General features: G+C 42.2%; 1 protein-coding gene across 1 annotated transcript in view; it reads left to right on the plus strand.

Moving 5' to 3' along the window:
• Positions 1–16,504, plus strand: part of LOC108716249 (adhesion G protein-coupled receptor F5) — a 33,364-nt gene that overhangs the window by 3,375 nt on the left and 13,485 nt on the right. Inside the window, exons 2-11 of the mRNA XM_041563586.1 lie at positions 362–413; positions 2,794–2,946; positions 3,029–3,232; positions 4,404–4,589; positions 6,107–6,271; positions 6,482–6,673; positions 7,655–7,870; positions 10,116–10,268; positions 14,821–15,023; positions 15,762–15,941. Coding sequence (XP_041419520.1) covers positions 362–413; positions 2,794–2,946; positions 3,029–3,232; positions 4,404–4,589; positions 6,107–6,271; positions 6,482–6,673; positions 7,655–7,870; positions 10,116–10,268; positions 14,821–15,023; positions 15,762–15,941 — 1,704 coding nt within the window. The remainder of the gene's footprint in view (positions 1–361; positions 414–2,793; positions 2,947–3,028; positions 3,233–4,403; positions 4,590–6,106; positions 6,272–6,481; positions 6,674–7,654; positions 7,871–10,115; positions 10,269–14,820; positions 15,024–15,761; positions 15,942–16,504) is intronic.

The raw sequence follows: 16,504 nt of genomic DNA on the forward strand, positions 1-16,504 counted from the left end.
TTACTGAAACATTACCCACTGTTTAGGGCAGACACACTCTCAGATTTGGGGATCGCCCATCGACAAATCTCCTCATCTACAAGGGGACTAATCTCCCCGAACTGCCTCCCCCTGGCTAGAATGTAAATCACGGCATGGCACTCGGAGTGCTTTGTTTTCCGAAGTCACCCGAAGTTGGGCGACTTCGGAAAACAAAGTGATCCGAGCGTCATCCCACTGGCAATTTACATTCTAGCTGGCGGGAGGCAGTTCGGGGAGATTAGTCGCCCCGAAGAAGAGCCGATTTAGTGTGTGTCTCTCTGCCCTTATACGTCGTTTATACAAGTCGTGTAATTAATCTAAATATACTTTTTACTTCTAGGTTTACAGAACAGGTTCTCATGAACAGGAATACCTTAGAAGACAAAGGAGAGGTACATATTATGTTTCTTAATTATTATGGAAGACAGTATGGTGTGGCTACAGGGACAGAGGCCTCAGATGAGGCAAAATATTATGTAAAACAGGGTTGTCCAACCTGACACTCTCCAGCTACTGATGGACAACAACTCTAGAACCTTGTTGACAGTATTTCCCTGGGAGATGAGATATAAATGCTGCATAAAGCCCTGGGTTTAACATCCCTAAGGCATGGCCCTTTGTAGCTGGGGGCCCAGGACTGATGCCTTCCCAGGAATCAATACAAGTTCCACTGGTTGGGCACCAATTGCATCAGTGTTGAACTGGGCCAGAGGAACGTCCCAGCCGGCCCAAACCCAGTCCTTGCATGGAAGCCGGAAGTGACTTCCGACCTCCCTCTCTGGCCCCCGGCAGAGCTGATAGAAAAGAAGCTAGATGCAGGGGTGGAAGGAGGCACTTTGGTTGGGGGTGGCGACGGGCCCCGAGGCAGCAGCCTCTGGTGAGTACCTGGCCCCCCAGTCTGATGATGAATAGCATGAGCAACCAAGTGGTTTACCAAATGAATGTGGCTAAAACTGCCATATTTTATAGTGAACTTATTGCACGAGGCTAAAGTTTCAGCTTGTCAATAGCAGCAATGATCCAGGACTTCAAACTTGTCACAGGGGGTCACCATCTTGGAAAGTGTCTGTGACACTCACATGCTCAGTGGGCTCTGAGCAGCTGTTGAGAAGCTAAGCTTAGGGCTCGTCACTAATTATCCAGCAGAAAATGAGCTTCCCTGGCTGTAATATAAGCTGATGCTACAGGTTTGCTGATTATTAAATTCTGATGCTAATTGCACTGGTTTCTGTGCTGCCATGTAGTAATTATGTGTATTAATTACTAATCAGCCTTATATTGTGATATTTCTATTCTATGTGTACTGTATATTGTGAGTGGGTCCCTAAGCTCAGTAAGTGACAGCAGCACAGAGCATGTGCAGTGAATCAGCAGAAAAGAAGATGGGGAGCTACTGGGGCATCTTTGGAGACACAGATCTTTACTGCCAAAGGGCTGTGGTTGCCTTGGGCGGGTACAGAAGCACAAAACATAATGTACAACATTTCTACCTACTTCTTTAGCTAAGCTTTAGTTCTACTAAAAAATATGAAGAGTCACTCGCAGGGGATACAAAGGAATTGCTGTGACAGTTGAGAGGTCAGGTGGCAGTTCCTAGGAAGGTGGAGTAAGTGCAGAGCTTCGCAAGTAATTGGTTTAAAGGGATGTAGAAAAGAGAAAAGTGATTTATCAAGTGACAAGTGAACACAAACATGTTAAACATAATGTACAACATTTCTTGCTACTTCTTTAGTTAACCTTTCCTTGTGCTATAAGGATGACTGTCAAAGATCTGGTTGGCAGTAGGGTGTCAATGTGTCAGCCCTCTGTTTTGCAAGAGGTATCTTGAGCCCTAGAACAAAACTAGGGATGCACCGAATCCAGGATTCGGTTTGGGATTCGGCCAGGATACAGCCTTTTTCAGCAGGATTCGGATTCGGCTGAATCCTTCTGCCAGGCTGAACCGAATCCAAATACTAATTTGGTTATGCAAATTAGGGCCAGGGAGAGAAATTGCGTGACTTTTTGTCAAAAAACAAGAATGTAAAAAAATGTCCCCTTACCACCCCTAATTTACATATGCAAATTAGGATTCGGATTCGGTTCGTTATTCAGCCGAATCTTTCGCAAAGGATTCTGGGGTTCGGCTGAATCCAAAATAGTGGATTCAGTGCATCCCTAAACAAAACCATGTTGTGAGTGGTTCACGTCTGCCAGAAAAATCACATTGGTCCATGGTAATTTCTTCAAAAGCGCAACAACGCCATGCTGGGTCCAAATGCCTGGCAGGCCCAGACTGGCAATCTGTGGGTTCTGGCAAATGCAAGAGGGGCTGCTATAAGGTGCCATAGAAAGTCAGTATTTAGTGGACTGGTGGGGGCTGTTTGGGCCTCTGTTTACCTGAAATAAAAAGGGCCTATACCTGCTTTTTTTGCGGGTAACCCGGGGTACCCGACCTGCTGCAGGACTCTAACACAAAAGACACTGGACCTTTTTTGTTCCAAATGGAACTGATAAACAGGTCTAGCTAGAATGTGTTTCACTCAGCCCAGACCTGATGCCAGGTATCCGCTGCACTACATCAGACTATAAACTGTGCTAATAATGCACCTTGTCAAAGCGGGACTGGGACACAACATGGCGGCATGACCAGTGCAGTTGTTATGGAAGACTCACACACATGCCCAATGCACAACAACCTGTTTTAACTTTAAGTTTTTTTTTAAATACACTCATTCCATTACAGCTCCCATGGATGACCAATAACTTATCTTTTCCATATTTTTAAAATAGATATTCCAGCGGAAAATTATATGTCTGTCCTACAAATAAGTTTCTCTAATGCCTCACTTGGAGATTCCTTACAAAACAAGCTGAATGACCCCAATCTGCTCAAAGAGGTGCTTTCTTCAATAGTAACGATCACGGAAATACAAGTTACTCAGAGTAAGGATGATGTATATAAAAATATGTAGTTGTAACGTACAACATAACGTGCAGTAATAATTCAGTCTTTCACTCCTTTTAGATTTATCAGACATCACAGTGATCCCAGCAAAACCATTAATAGGAGACACGGTGATGATTAATTGTCAGTTCAGTAATCTGACAAATGTTTCATGGCTCTATAACTCTATACAACTTGAAGAGGGAATGAAATATATGATCTCCTACAATACATCATCACTGCTGTCCACCCTGACTATAAAGAACGTCACCGCAAATGATACAGGTACAGTGCTCAGTCACTTTGATGTTTAAAGGAACAACGCGGGGTTCATATCAATTTGCTTTTATTCACATGAACATCCCGCAGTGGCTCCGGTGGAAAAATCTGGCACCCAGTGAAATAAGTAAAGGGTTAAGTATAGGATTCTATTCAAACCTAAATGCCACTTTAAGGGTAAAGCAAAAAAAGGTTTTTCAGGGTTTCCTAGTCTTAAACCTGAAAATCCAGTTTTAATAGAGACGGTCTGGTTTAAAACTGAAACTGGACAAATTCGTCCATCCGTGTCATAACCCCTCCCCCCTCCCATCCCGAAATATTATTAACTCCACCATTGACATCATTAGCCGCATCCCCTGTCCAGATCATCTACAGTATAAAGGGGGGTGTTTAAATTATACAAATCATGTAATACATATTTAGCTCTTCTACTGCTCTCACCGCCACCGTCAAATGCGGTTTCCGACTAACGGGTTCTTCTTTTATAGATGCTGCGCCTGCCCGGCCCTCCCCTTTTGTGACATCATCGGTGGGCGGGTCAGCGCGGGTTTATAAAAGCAACCGGAAGTTATATGCGGGGAGGGAGGGTAAGGGTGTGTTAGGGTCGGGTCGGGTGCAGGTTGGAGAAATACCGACCCGCACATCACTTCTGTACAGGTATGGGACTTGCTATCCAGAATGCACAGGACCTGAGGTTTTCCAGATAATAGATCTTTCCGTAATTTGGATTTTCAGAACTTTAGTCATGCAAACTTTAAATAAACCCAATAGGCTGGTTTTGTCTGCTATTAGAATTAATTATATCTTAGTAGGGATCAAGTACAAGCTACTGTTTTATTATTATTATTATTATTATTATTAATAAGAAAAAGGAAATCATTTTAAAGATTTGGGTTATTAGGATAAAATGGAGTCTATGGGAGACGGCCTTTACGTAATTTAGAGCTTTCTGGATAACGGGTTTCTGGATAACTGATCCCATACCTGCACAGGTTTGCAGTTGAAGACCATTACTACACTGATTGACATATTCTGCATAGATAATCAAGTTTATGAGGATTCCTGAATAATGAATGTTTCTATATATATATATATATATATATATATATATATATATATATATATATATATATATATATATATATATATGTATGTATATATATATCTTTGACCACAGGTAATTACACTTGTACCGGCCCAGACAACCCAACCACCTCTCTGCAAATCAACCCTGTATTAATTAACTCAAGCAGCAATATTCCTGTTGTCTGTGATGGAACAGCGACCGATTTAACTTGCTGCAGCGAGGACCTTGCTCTCTTTAATGTCACCTGGACTCAAGCAGGGCCAATACAAATTGATGGTAAGTATAACCATGGTATTGATGTACAGAGCCTAAAATAACCACAGATTTTTCTATATTCCATAAATTTACAATTTGCAATTGGTCAGAAAAGGGTCAGAAGAAAAAGGCAAATAATTTAAACACTATAAAAAATAAATAATGAAGACCAATTGAAAAGTTGCTTACAATTGGCCATTCTATAACATACGAAAAGTTAACTTAAAGGTGAACCACCCCTTTAATTCTTAACATGATAAGGAGGCCCTGTGTTGTTGTGTGCCCAGTATAGTTCTGCTGCATTCCTTGGTTGGGACATTTTCCTTTGGCATTATGTAGAGACGAAAAGACAAGCACTATATGGTTGCAACCATGCACATATAAACAGTAGGGTATTAAAGGGGCAGTTCCCCTTTTTTTGTAACTTTATTTGACCTATTGGTCAGTGAGGATTTACACCCCAGGGAAATTCCACTAGGACCAATAAAACACACAAGTGCAGCAAACAAATAAAACTTTACATAACTGGCATAAGTGTAAAATGCAATTTCAAATCAACCTGGATAACCCATGTGGTAAGTTCCAATTCTGGCACAGTCTTTCCCCAGGACACAGTCCCACACTCCACTCTGGGTGAACAAACATAGTCACAGTCCATTTCCCTAGAGCTCTTTATATTACGCCAGGTAGCTCTACTTGCCCCAAATACCTGTCCCTTTGGATAAGGTAGTAGCTCCCACATAGCAGACGCATGGACAATGCCTGGCCTCACACAGGGGACACACGCTGGAGCCTTTCAATACGAGCCATGCCCTTTGGCAAGTGGTTCTACAGAGCCAACATACACCCACCCTGACTGAAAAAGGTAAAGGTGAAGAGGGCAGATCTGCCCCTGCCACAGTTCTTCCAGAATCAGTAGTAAGGGGCATGATTTTGCACTTGCATTTTGCGTCATAAGTAAATAAATGGCACCTTGTAAAAAGCAGAAGGCACTGTAGGAATCCCTGGTGGTCTAGCGGTGGTGCGTCTTCCCCCTTTTTGAGCTAGAGCAGAATGATGCGTGCGCATCGGCACTTTTGGGTTTGGGTGACGGATGACATCATCGCACATAGTAGTGAAATTCAAATATAAGAGCCAGCGTCTAATGTGTCTTTGCCCAACATAGGTCTATTCTTATAGTTCTATTCTTATAGTTCCTGGGTGCGATTGGTCGCCCAGAACTCTCTCCTTTAAGACCTGGCCGCATCTGAGTAGCAGAGGGCTCCTCCCAAAGCAAAAGGCAGTTGTTATAGGCGGAATAGTGAGCCGTGACTGGGACCTTGGGGTCGGTTCTGGGTTTGGGATACCTAACGTTACAGCTACACTGGAAACCATTCATTTCAAAAAGGCATAGCCAGAAAGAAATAAAGTCTCTTCCATCATTATGTTAAATAGATTGGTGAAATGCAATTTACAATATCTTTATGTGGCTATCATTTTGTTTGTCTGAGAGGGGGAACACTTCTCTTCTTCTCAGAATATATTCTTCTCTTTCACAGGGATGCAAAGTAAGGATTCTGCTTGTTCCATATACACTATTCAAGCTAATCCTTCTCAGTGCCCCTCTGAAAAATCAGGAAGTAACACCAATTACACATGTACCTTCCAAGGTATATATGGTGCCACCGGCTATAAGGTCATACAAGTCACCTATCTGAAGCCAGGTAAAAACTCATGGAAGAAATGTACAGAGAAGCACAACCAAATCAACTCAAGGAGTCACCTTCCATAGAAGGAATAACTACTCATCTGTCAACTCTGTTACCCCACTACTTTCCAATATGGAACTGATGGGAGTGTGCATACCATAAATAATGATTTTTGTTTTTTACTTAAAGACCCAATTATTCAACTGCTTCTGTTTTTCTCTACAGCCATCGTTACCATTACAGGTAAAGATTCTGTTTCTGTCCAGTCTTCTCTGAGTCTGATGTGCCAAAGTGATGTACCCAACATTGGCAGAGTAACCTGGAGCATAAATGGTTATGCAATAGCGGACAATAAATATAACATCAGCAATACTGGCTCCACTCTCACAGTGATGCCCGTGACCATGGACTGGGCTGGTAAGGAACATAAACATCTCAGTTGAGACATACAACTCTTGATCTCTGGGATGGGCTCTCGGGGAGTTAATGGAGGAAAGTGTGGCCAAACTACAACTCTCAGGTTCATCAAGTCAAATGGCTGCCAGTGGTTCTTGAAAAAAATGTGATAACTCTTTAGGTACAGGAATGTAGAACAACCTCAAGGAGGACAGTCACATATGACACAGTACAGTTATTCAGCATTTACAGTATCTATTAATAAGTGCTTGCCCAAATCAGGGGTCAGTAATCAGTCTGCAGATCTATTCTCAGTTGAAAGTGTTCAACCCCAAGTATGGGCCCTCCAAGTGGAACCTAGGCGGACTACTTTTGACCCTAGGTCTGTACACTTCAGTCCCAGCTCTGTGGGTGGTACACCCAGGACTACTAATTATTTTACTTTACTCAGCAGAGTTACATGCTGCTAACTAGTTAACCTAATCCTAGTTAACACCTATTGGGCCTGCCTCCAGCCTGGCTCTGAATTTCATCCACCACCTCCAACAAGTCACAAGAGGCTGAGCACATGTCGGTTTCCCCTTCTAAAGACTAGGACTATCACACCTCCTGGCCAGTACTGAAATGTCAGGCAAATTCTTTAACCCATGATTTGAAAAGCTCTCAACCAGTTGCACCACTAGTGGACTGCAGGCCATGGTACAAAAACCCTACCTGTGCATCCAGTGTGTCCAATGTGTATGTTTTGGGACTCTGGTGGGCCATACTGTGGCAGGGGTGGGCCTGGGTGCAGTTGCACCCGCTGCACCCCTGATAGTTACACCACTGCTCCCAACTGCAACTTAGGGTCACACTTAGCTGTATCAGACTTAGGCTACTGCTTGAATAAAGGGCAATTAAACCTTCAATCCCCTACATAACAATTAAAGTACCTCATACTAACACCTTACTCTTCTTGTATTTTAAGAAATTGTAAAATGCTTTTCGAATCTTGTCTTGCAGGCATCTACGTCTGCACTTTGTATCCGCAGAACTTACCCAGCGTGAGCAGTTACACAGTCAAAGTCCTGCCATTGCCCATCCAACAAGCAATCCAAGTTGATCCTGTTTATACCTATCAGATATGCAACAAAAAACAAATACTTAATTGCTGTATCCCACTTGACAGTTCCTCTGACTATTTTGTAAAGTTTGTGGCACCTGGAACTCAACTAGAGGGTAAGACAAGCTCAAACAGATTGTGCAGTGCTGCAGTAAGTGCATGTTGTTGTCAAATTGTAGAGCGGAGGTGCCCCTAAGTGTATTATGCCCACATAATTTGGTACCAAAGGGTGGAATGCAGGTCTTTTCTAGAGGCAGGTAGCAACAGTGAAATGACCAACTGAAAACTCTGATGCTGTTCATGATCACATCTTTAAAGAAATGATTCACTTAGATCATAAGGTAAAGGATATGGCAATATCCCTTTAAGATAAGAATATTATTAAAGAGGAACTCCACAAAAACATAATTTAAGTTTTTTGAAAAGTAAACATAATTTCAAGCAACTTTGCAATATACATCATTTATAAAATATGCAGACTTTTCATGATTTTTAACAATTCCCTAAGCCTAGCCCCCTGCTGATCTGTCTGACTACTTTGCTGAGCTGGCTGACTACTGTTACTTTGTATCAACAGCCATCTGTCCTCAGCCTGCATCCTCCAAACCCCACAATTCCCTGCACAAGTGATTTCAATAAGGAAAGGATCATCACAGTGCAATGTATTGTGGGTTATGTAGTTCCTGCATGTTGTCTGTAAGCTGTGGAGAAGTTGTTACAATTTGTAACATCAGTGTTTAGTCCCTCCTTCCCTGCCAGGATTTCAAATGATGCAGAAAGAGAAGAACTGTTAAACAGCTGGATTTCAGCATAGAAAATGGCATTTATTCATACTATTTGAAGAAACAGGTAACTGATACATTTCTGCGTTATGTGGGCCTCTTTATCAAATTTTGGTTTGGAAGCTGGAGTTCCCCTTTAAGGTAATACCAACCTGAGTAACCAGGAATGTACAGACTGTGGCTTTGGTCAAGTAGCTTTGCCCAGACCCCCTCAGATACAGAAAATCTGAAACTTCTGGTTTTAGCCCTGCAGATGGAGCTTTTTTTATAGCCCATCAGCCATCACTCAGGAAAGGCAAGTAAAATCTCAAAGAATCCTGTTTCCTATATGACGCATCAAAGTGGATTCCACATATGCTTTATCTATTGCTAGATAGTGCCCCTTTATTGACTGCCCGGCTGTATTAATGCACAGGCAAGCAAAATTCATAGCTACAAGGTCCGTCCTGCAGTTGCTGAAGCCTTATTAAAACAACTCAGTATATACAGCTCTTAAAGGAACAATTCCATCTTATAGAGTCCTGCGTGGTAATTGTATGCGGGTCGGGCTGTTCCTTTTATAGACCCGCGACGACCTGCCCTGCCATTGAAGTCACAAAAAGGGCGAGAGGCGCTCGTCTATAAAAGCTCAACACGACCCGGGTATCAGGCTGGCCCGCACATCACTACTGCATGGGTCCATTTTTTGAAGCCTGTGCCTGACAAGTACCCGCAACCCTCAATTTGACCCGCATGTTTCCGCTACCCAACCTCCAATAGGCCAACTAACCTTCCAACCAAGGGGACACCCAAAACTGGAAGTGACGTCACATTTGCCCAGAAGTGACGTCACTCTGGTGCTGAATCGTCCCAAAAAAATTTTAAAAACTAGAAGAACCACAAGAGTGAGTGAGAGGGATCAAGCCCACACCTTTGTGGGGTACCCAGTCGGGTTACCTGCAGACTGCCGCACAGCCAAGGAATTGGGGACCCTTTACCTGAAACCTGACCACTCTGGTGCCGAATCTTCCCAAAAACAATGTAAAATCTAGAAGAACCATAAGGGTGGGTGAGAGGGACCAAGTCTACACCTTTGTGAGGTACCTAGCCTGGTTACGCACTGACTGCCGCACAGCCAAGGAATTGGGGACTTTTTGCCCGAAACCAAACCAGTTTGCGGGTATTCCGCAAAGTGACATCACTCTGGTGCCGAATAATCCCAAAAAAAATGTAAAAACAGGAAGAACCACAAGGGTGGGTGGGAGGGTTACCTGCGGACTGCCGCACAGCCAAGGACTTGGGGACTTTTTGCCCGAAACCCGACCACTTTGCAGGTATTCCACAGGTACTCACGGGCACCGGACCCGATGCAGGACTCTACTATCTTATATAAAATAAGGTATATATAATATAAATAAATATGCAGAGGGCATAGATATACATAAGACTCTTCATATGTTGCTGGAGTACAAATGTAGGGCCCATCTATGTATCTAAGTATGTTAGTGGCAGCGTAGTAAATGATATCAGATAATAAATCCTTTTCCTTTGCTGCATTTATATCACAAAAACACTAGGCGCTTCCTTTTTCTTTTATCAGGAAACAGACAAATACATGGACAACTGATGTGTTTCTCAGCAGAATACTCGAACCAGTCGCCAGACTGCAATGAAATTGTCGTCTTCAATTGTGTGATTTCCAACAACATTGACAGTGTGAGAAGCCCTGACATGCAGATAAACTATTGGACTGGTAAGAGTTTCATTGTCTCATTATTTACTCCACAACTGGGGCTTGTGGGTTTCACCATCATCAGGTACAGCACTGAATGCAAAAATGGGCACAAAACTGCAGAAAGAGAAATAAAATGCGCTTGTGCCAATATAAATCACTCTAAATCACAGAATGCCAACCTGACAATTTCACCTGATTTGTGGTACTGTGAAAGCTCCAGGGCCTGGTGCACTTGTCTGTCTTGTGCAGGTGATATTTCCAGTTTTAATTTTGTGTTTTGTACCTACAAGAGCTCCTACATGAGATGAACTGCATGCAAATGGCACTATTAATGCTACAGAATCTGGTTGGGGCATGCAGTTTGTGCAACAAGCCTAACTAAGCTATAATGCTGAATAAAAAAGTTGCATTGTCAGTAAAAAAAATAGCACACTGTACCAACAATTTGCACTTTGCGCACAGTACTAATTTAGTAAATGATTCTTAATTTATTTAATGATCAGAAAATTAATTCTATGAATGCAGAACACATTTTGTGACCACAAAAAAAATGTCAGCAGAACAAAATCCATCCCCTGAATGCAAAAAAATAATTAGTGGTAACAAAATTAATTTTACCAGACAAAAATGTTACAAGTGCAACAAGTACAACACTATTTTTGTGTGCACTTCATTTGATTTTTTAACTACAAAATGATCTATGTGTTTCCCGAATTCATTTTGTGTGGACAAATGTAATTTTGTTGCTACTGAAATTAATTTTGTGTGAACACAATTCAGTTTGCGATTATAGTGCAGTATTGGGTCACAGAATATGGGAATTAAGTTATTCTTTTTAGTTTTGAAATGTTTTTTTTTGTCACTACAAAAGTAACATTGTAAACAAAATATAATATCCAAAATGTGTATTTTAAACACCCCCCATACTATACTTCACTGTTCCAATTAAACACCTACATTACTTAAAGAAGAAGAAAAGCCTATTTCCCTAGAAAATGTTAGGCACCTGTCATTGAACCCCTCCAGTGTACTAGATTGCTCAAGTTTTTCCTCGGGCAGAAAAACACATTTTCAGAGAAAAACGGACAAGCCCTTGGAGAAAGCTGCTGCACTGGCAAATTCTTACCATACATCGCGTTTCTGCATCGAAATCCACTGCGTTTGCATGCACCCGGACTGATGCAATGGTTCTGGTATAGGCAAAGTAACAGGAATACTTGCCTAGGAAAAAACTAACAATTTATTTTAGAGGGAGGGTGCCTAACATTTTGCCCCCCCCCCCAGTGAAATACGCTTTCCTTATGCTTTAATAATTTAACCATGTCTTTATGGGTTAAAGGAGAACTATACCCTAAAAATGAATATGGCTAAAAATGCCATATTTTATATACTGAATCAGCAGAAAAGAAGATGGGGAGCTACTGGGGCATTTTTGGAGACACAGATCTTTACTGCTAAAGGGCTGTGGTTGCCTTAGGCTGGTATAGAAGCCCAAAACATAATGTACAACATTTCTAGCTACTTCTTTAGTTAAGATTTAGTTCTCCTTTAAATTATACTGACTTCCACGAATTTCATACTTGTATTTATCTCCTGCAAAAAAAGCTGGTGGAAAGTACATTAAACCATAACTTTAGTGGAAAACTGTGCTTTTTTTGCCAGGATCACATTTGTCAATGGAGCCCCCTACACTTGTCCACCCCCTTCGCTCAGCTTCTGACCCCTCACAAAGTACTGGGGACTGGGTGGAACAATCAAATAGCTGTCAAAATCCCCTGCCCGTCTACTCCCAAGTATTGAATGATGATTGGAAGTTGGGCAGTAGGGTTTGAGCAGAGGCAGCCTGGCAGCATTCTGCTCTAATAATTCTGCCTCCCTAGGACTGGGTCTTTCACAAATCCAAGCCTGCTTTTTGCACTTGGCAAGGCAAGATGTGAAACAATCCACCCACAAAACGCCCACATAACCCAATAAATGTTTGGTGCATGAACAGTTTCTGCTCGTAGTTGCTCGTAGAGTGCAGATTCCACATTTTGGTAACAAAACACAGTATTTCTGGACATACACAAAATAAGGCACTTTGCCCACTGCAACCCCTCAGTACAGGAGTGTCATCAAGTATATATATATATATATATATATATATATATATATATATATATATATATATATATATATATATATATATACATATATATATATATACATATATATATATAAAACTCGTCAGGCTGGAGCACTCACACAATCAAGGCCGACTGCCTGGGTGCAGGTTACAAATAGTAAATGCAAAGCAATCTTGAAAAAAACCGCACTCACAGGGCTTGTAAAGATGAAAAACGAAAAATTTTATTACGACGTTTCGGCTCTAATACTAGAGCCTTCCTCAGGCCTGAGGAAGGCTCTAGTATTAGAGCCGAAACGTCGTAATAAAATTTTTCGTTTTTTCATCTTTACAAGCCCTGTGAGTGCGGTTTTTTTCAAGATTGCTTTATATATATATATATATATATATATATATATATATATATATATATATATATATATATGCCAGCCCTCCAGGTCTCATACAAGTAGAACTACATACAAGAAAAAATTCTATCATGCCACTTGTTAAAAAATTACTGGTTGATAAATCAGATTCAGTCAGTTATAAACAGCTAAGATTATGGTATGTGAAGTGCAACTCTCCATGGCAACCACAAGGACGCTGGATTTCTGGGGATAATGTTGCATTGTGGATAAAAAACATAACTATTTGTAAGGAGGCAAAATGTGAATACCGTATATACTCGTGTATAAGCCGACCCGCGTATAAGCCGAGGTACCTAATTTTACCTATGAAAACCAGAAAAACGTATTGACTCGCGTATAAGCCTAGACACAACTATGTTATATATGTTGCTCTTTCTTCACGGCTGGGATGCCTCACTACAACATGCAGGAGCCGTGAATGCGCTGGTGGAAGTCATAGCTGGACAACAGATGGAGGGCTGCAGGTTTGACATCCCTGATTTATATCAATGCACCTTCCACCATTAAGATGGGAGCCCAATGCATAGTTCTAGGGTCCCTCTAACTGTGGTCCTTACACTACTGGGGGTTTGCTGAGGTGACCTTTGATCCCATCCTGCAGAAGCCAAGTGCTTTCCCATTGGGCAGCGGCGCTTATAAGGGATGATTAGGTAGAAAGGCTGACCAATCAACTGTAGCCCAGGCCAGTAGCACCAGGGGCTTCCTCGTTGCTGCCCCTTTGTTCCACGCGGTGTGCGTGCGCGTCCCTTTGTCTCTCCGTGTGTGACAAGCAGAGAGTTGGGCAGTAGCAGAGCAGCAGTCCTGATACAAGAGACGGCACTTACCCTGAGGTGAAGGTCTCACTGGTCGCTGCTTAAGGCGCTGGGACTAGAGAAGACGCGCACTCGCGCAGTTCAACAAAGCTGTCACGTGGGGCAGGGGTTTGCCTTATTATACGGAACGCATTTTAGGACATCATGCGCCTACTGTAATTACCTTTGACGCATGCGTTGTCCTATGCCTTCTCCATAGCGCATCGTTGGCCTTTGTAGTCACGCCTGCTCCAAATGCGCAGTCACACCAGATGACACTTGCGCTGTTGCTCTTCGCGGCTGGGAGGGGGATTCATCGCTACAAGGCAGCTGACCCGCGTATAAGCCGAGGTAGGATTTTCAAGCACATTTTGGGTGCTGAAAATCTCGGCTTATACGCGAGTATATATGGTATTTAATGTATAATTTGTTTGGCCACTAGGTGGCAGTGCTTCCTAAGTTGAACTGTGAAAGTTGTTGGTACTGAAAAAGGAATAAAGCAAACAGGAACAGGAAATACAGTGGTCATTCTGGCAGTGGTAGTGGAAGGGGCAGCAGTCTTTGTTAGGGAGAGAGAGGTTGAGCGGCTGTCTACCTGTTATGAAGGAGTTACAGCAATGAACTTCAACTGTTTAAGAGAAAGTCTTCCATACCTTATGTCTTAAAGGAGAATTCAACCCCCTAGGCGCAAAATCCCTCCCTCCCCTATGTAGGTCCCCCTCCCTCCTCCCCCCGGGCAAATACCCCTGACTTGTTGCTTACCCCTCCTTCTACTGCATGTCCTCTCCAGCGGAGTTCACGGCAGCCATCTTCTCCCGAGCGCTCTTCTTTCTGTATTCAGTAGCGTCTGATGGCGCATGCGCAGTAGGAGGCATTTACCGGCAAAGGCCAAAACTGATTGCTGGCACCTACCTGTTTTGTTGCTTCTTTGTCTTCTGAACAAAGCATTGGTCTCACTGCCTGGTATGGTAGAATTTCATGACCCTCACCCAAATTAAAAGCCATAAAACTACCAATAAAAGGGTGAATTCTTGGGTGGTTTAACCACATGGAAGCAGAAGTATTCAGAAGGACAGTAGGCTGAGAGGAGAGAGAGAGGCATAGAAGGGCATATGGTTGTGGGAGTAGGAAGGGCTGTTGGTTCTTGGCTGGGAGTTGTACTGGTGCCCTTCTGGCTCAGTTCAGTGCCAAGACTTAATAACATCCTTCCCTGTAACCCCTGACTCTTGTTTGTTGCATTACAGGAACTGATATTTCAAAGTGCAGCTTTAACTCTTTAGAGTCATTTCTTCCCGAGACTCCCAGTGGTGGGAAACTTCTCATTCCGTGTCAGAATAAAGATCCCACACTAACAGGGAATATAACCTACTCTTGCAATAATGGAAAGTGGACGAGCCAAGAAAACTGTACTTCTGTTGTTGTCTTCAATCAGTTCCTGGAAGTTCAGGTAACAATATTGTACTTGCTGGGTTACTATTTTCAGTTTTTTCACCTAAAGCCATCAATATGAATTTTTAATTTATATGTTTTTTTCATGCAAGCAGTATCCTACAGTTTAATTAGGTACCATTACAGCATCTTTTCATCTACACATGGACACATTCATCCATTGGACCCATCACCAAATCACTGGATCTTGTTACTGTCGCAAAATTCCCCATTCAGAGGGGCTGATTTGTTATGGGTGTTAGAAGGGTTAGTATCAGTATCCTCTTTGCAAGCCAGATAGTGTTGTAGGCCATAGTTCAGGTGGCTGTTCTGGAGTGGCAAGTTGATATTTACAGAAGAAGCTTCATGCTGTCCCCCTAGGTATGTTTAAAACAAAATAGATGTCTGTAGGAGAACACAATGTGGTACCTTCAGCACCGAGAAAAAAAACACAATCACCATAGAGAAGCTTCCAAATTAACTGTCCCTAGATGCACCGAAGAGCTTACATTTTCCTTACTCTCTGTTGCATACAGTGACATGGGGGCTTATGATTGTGTTTTTCTTGTGGGGATAAATCACAGGGTTGTTCTGGATCATTCGGATGTTTTTTGTATGTCAGAGCTGAGTTCCACCTAGAGGCAGTGTGAAAATACAAAAGTTGTGCAGCTAAGGGGAGGAATGGAATTCTAGATCTCAATAGGTAGGTTGTCACAGTCAACTGGAACCAATTATATTTCTCAATGCTTCATTCCAGAACTTGGCAAATGCACCAAAACCTGAGAAGCTGATGCCTGCGTTCATTGAAAGCCTTTCCAATAATTCTGTAACTAACAAAGAAACCATTTCAAGCTCAGCAAGCAACATCAACATGATTGTGGACATACTGACTGTTGTTTCAGATAACAGTAAAAATGTGCAGCCAGAAACCATGGACGTAAGTAATAACATATTGACTAAATACCTACCAACGTGAAAATGAAAAATCAAGACATTTGAGGTCACACCCTTGACACCCACAAAGTAATACCAGGCTTCTTTAGAGGTTCGCACTCCTTTAATATGGACGTGCCAGTACAAAGAAGTAGGGTATAAATGCTACACCTTATAGTTTGGGGTTCAATACTAGCCCAAGGCAACCCTAGCCCTTTAACATTAATTTAGAGAACTCCACACTCTCTAATTTTCTGCTTCAATTTAAAATTCTGCTTAGTAAAGAGCAATAGTTTGGTATCAGAGCTTAGGCAGTTTGCCTTGCTCTGTTTGTGTTTGCATTTATTGAGAAGACCTCATCACCTGGACTTTAGTGGGATGTTTTAGTGCTTTTGAGTGGATTATAAACCAGTTAGTGTAGTGTGAGAGCTAACCAGTCAGTGCTAGCAAGTCACCTGGGTTTAAAGGAGTGGTTCAACTTTAAATTAGCTTTTACAATGTTATAGAATGGCTAATTCTAAGCAACTGTTTAATTGGCCTTTATTTTTTATTTTCTATTTGCCTTCT

This window comes from Xenopus laevis, chromosome 5L, assembly GCF_017654675.1.
Source record: "Xenopus laevis strain J_2021 chromosome 5L, Xenopus_laevis_v10.1, whole genome shotgun sequence".
In the NCBI taxonomy this organism is placed as follows: domain Eukaryota; kingdom Metazoa; phylum Chordata; class Amphibia; order Anura; family Pipidae; genus Xenopus; species Xenopus laevis.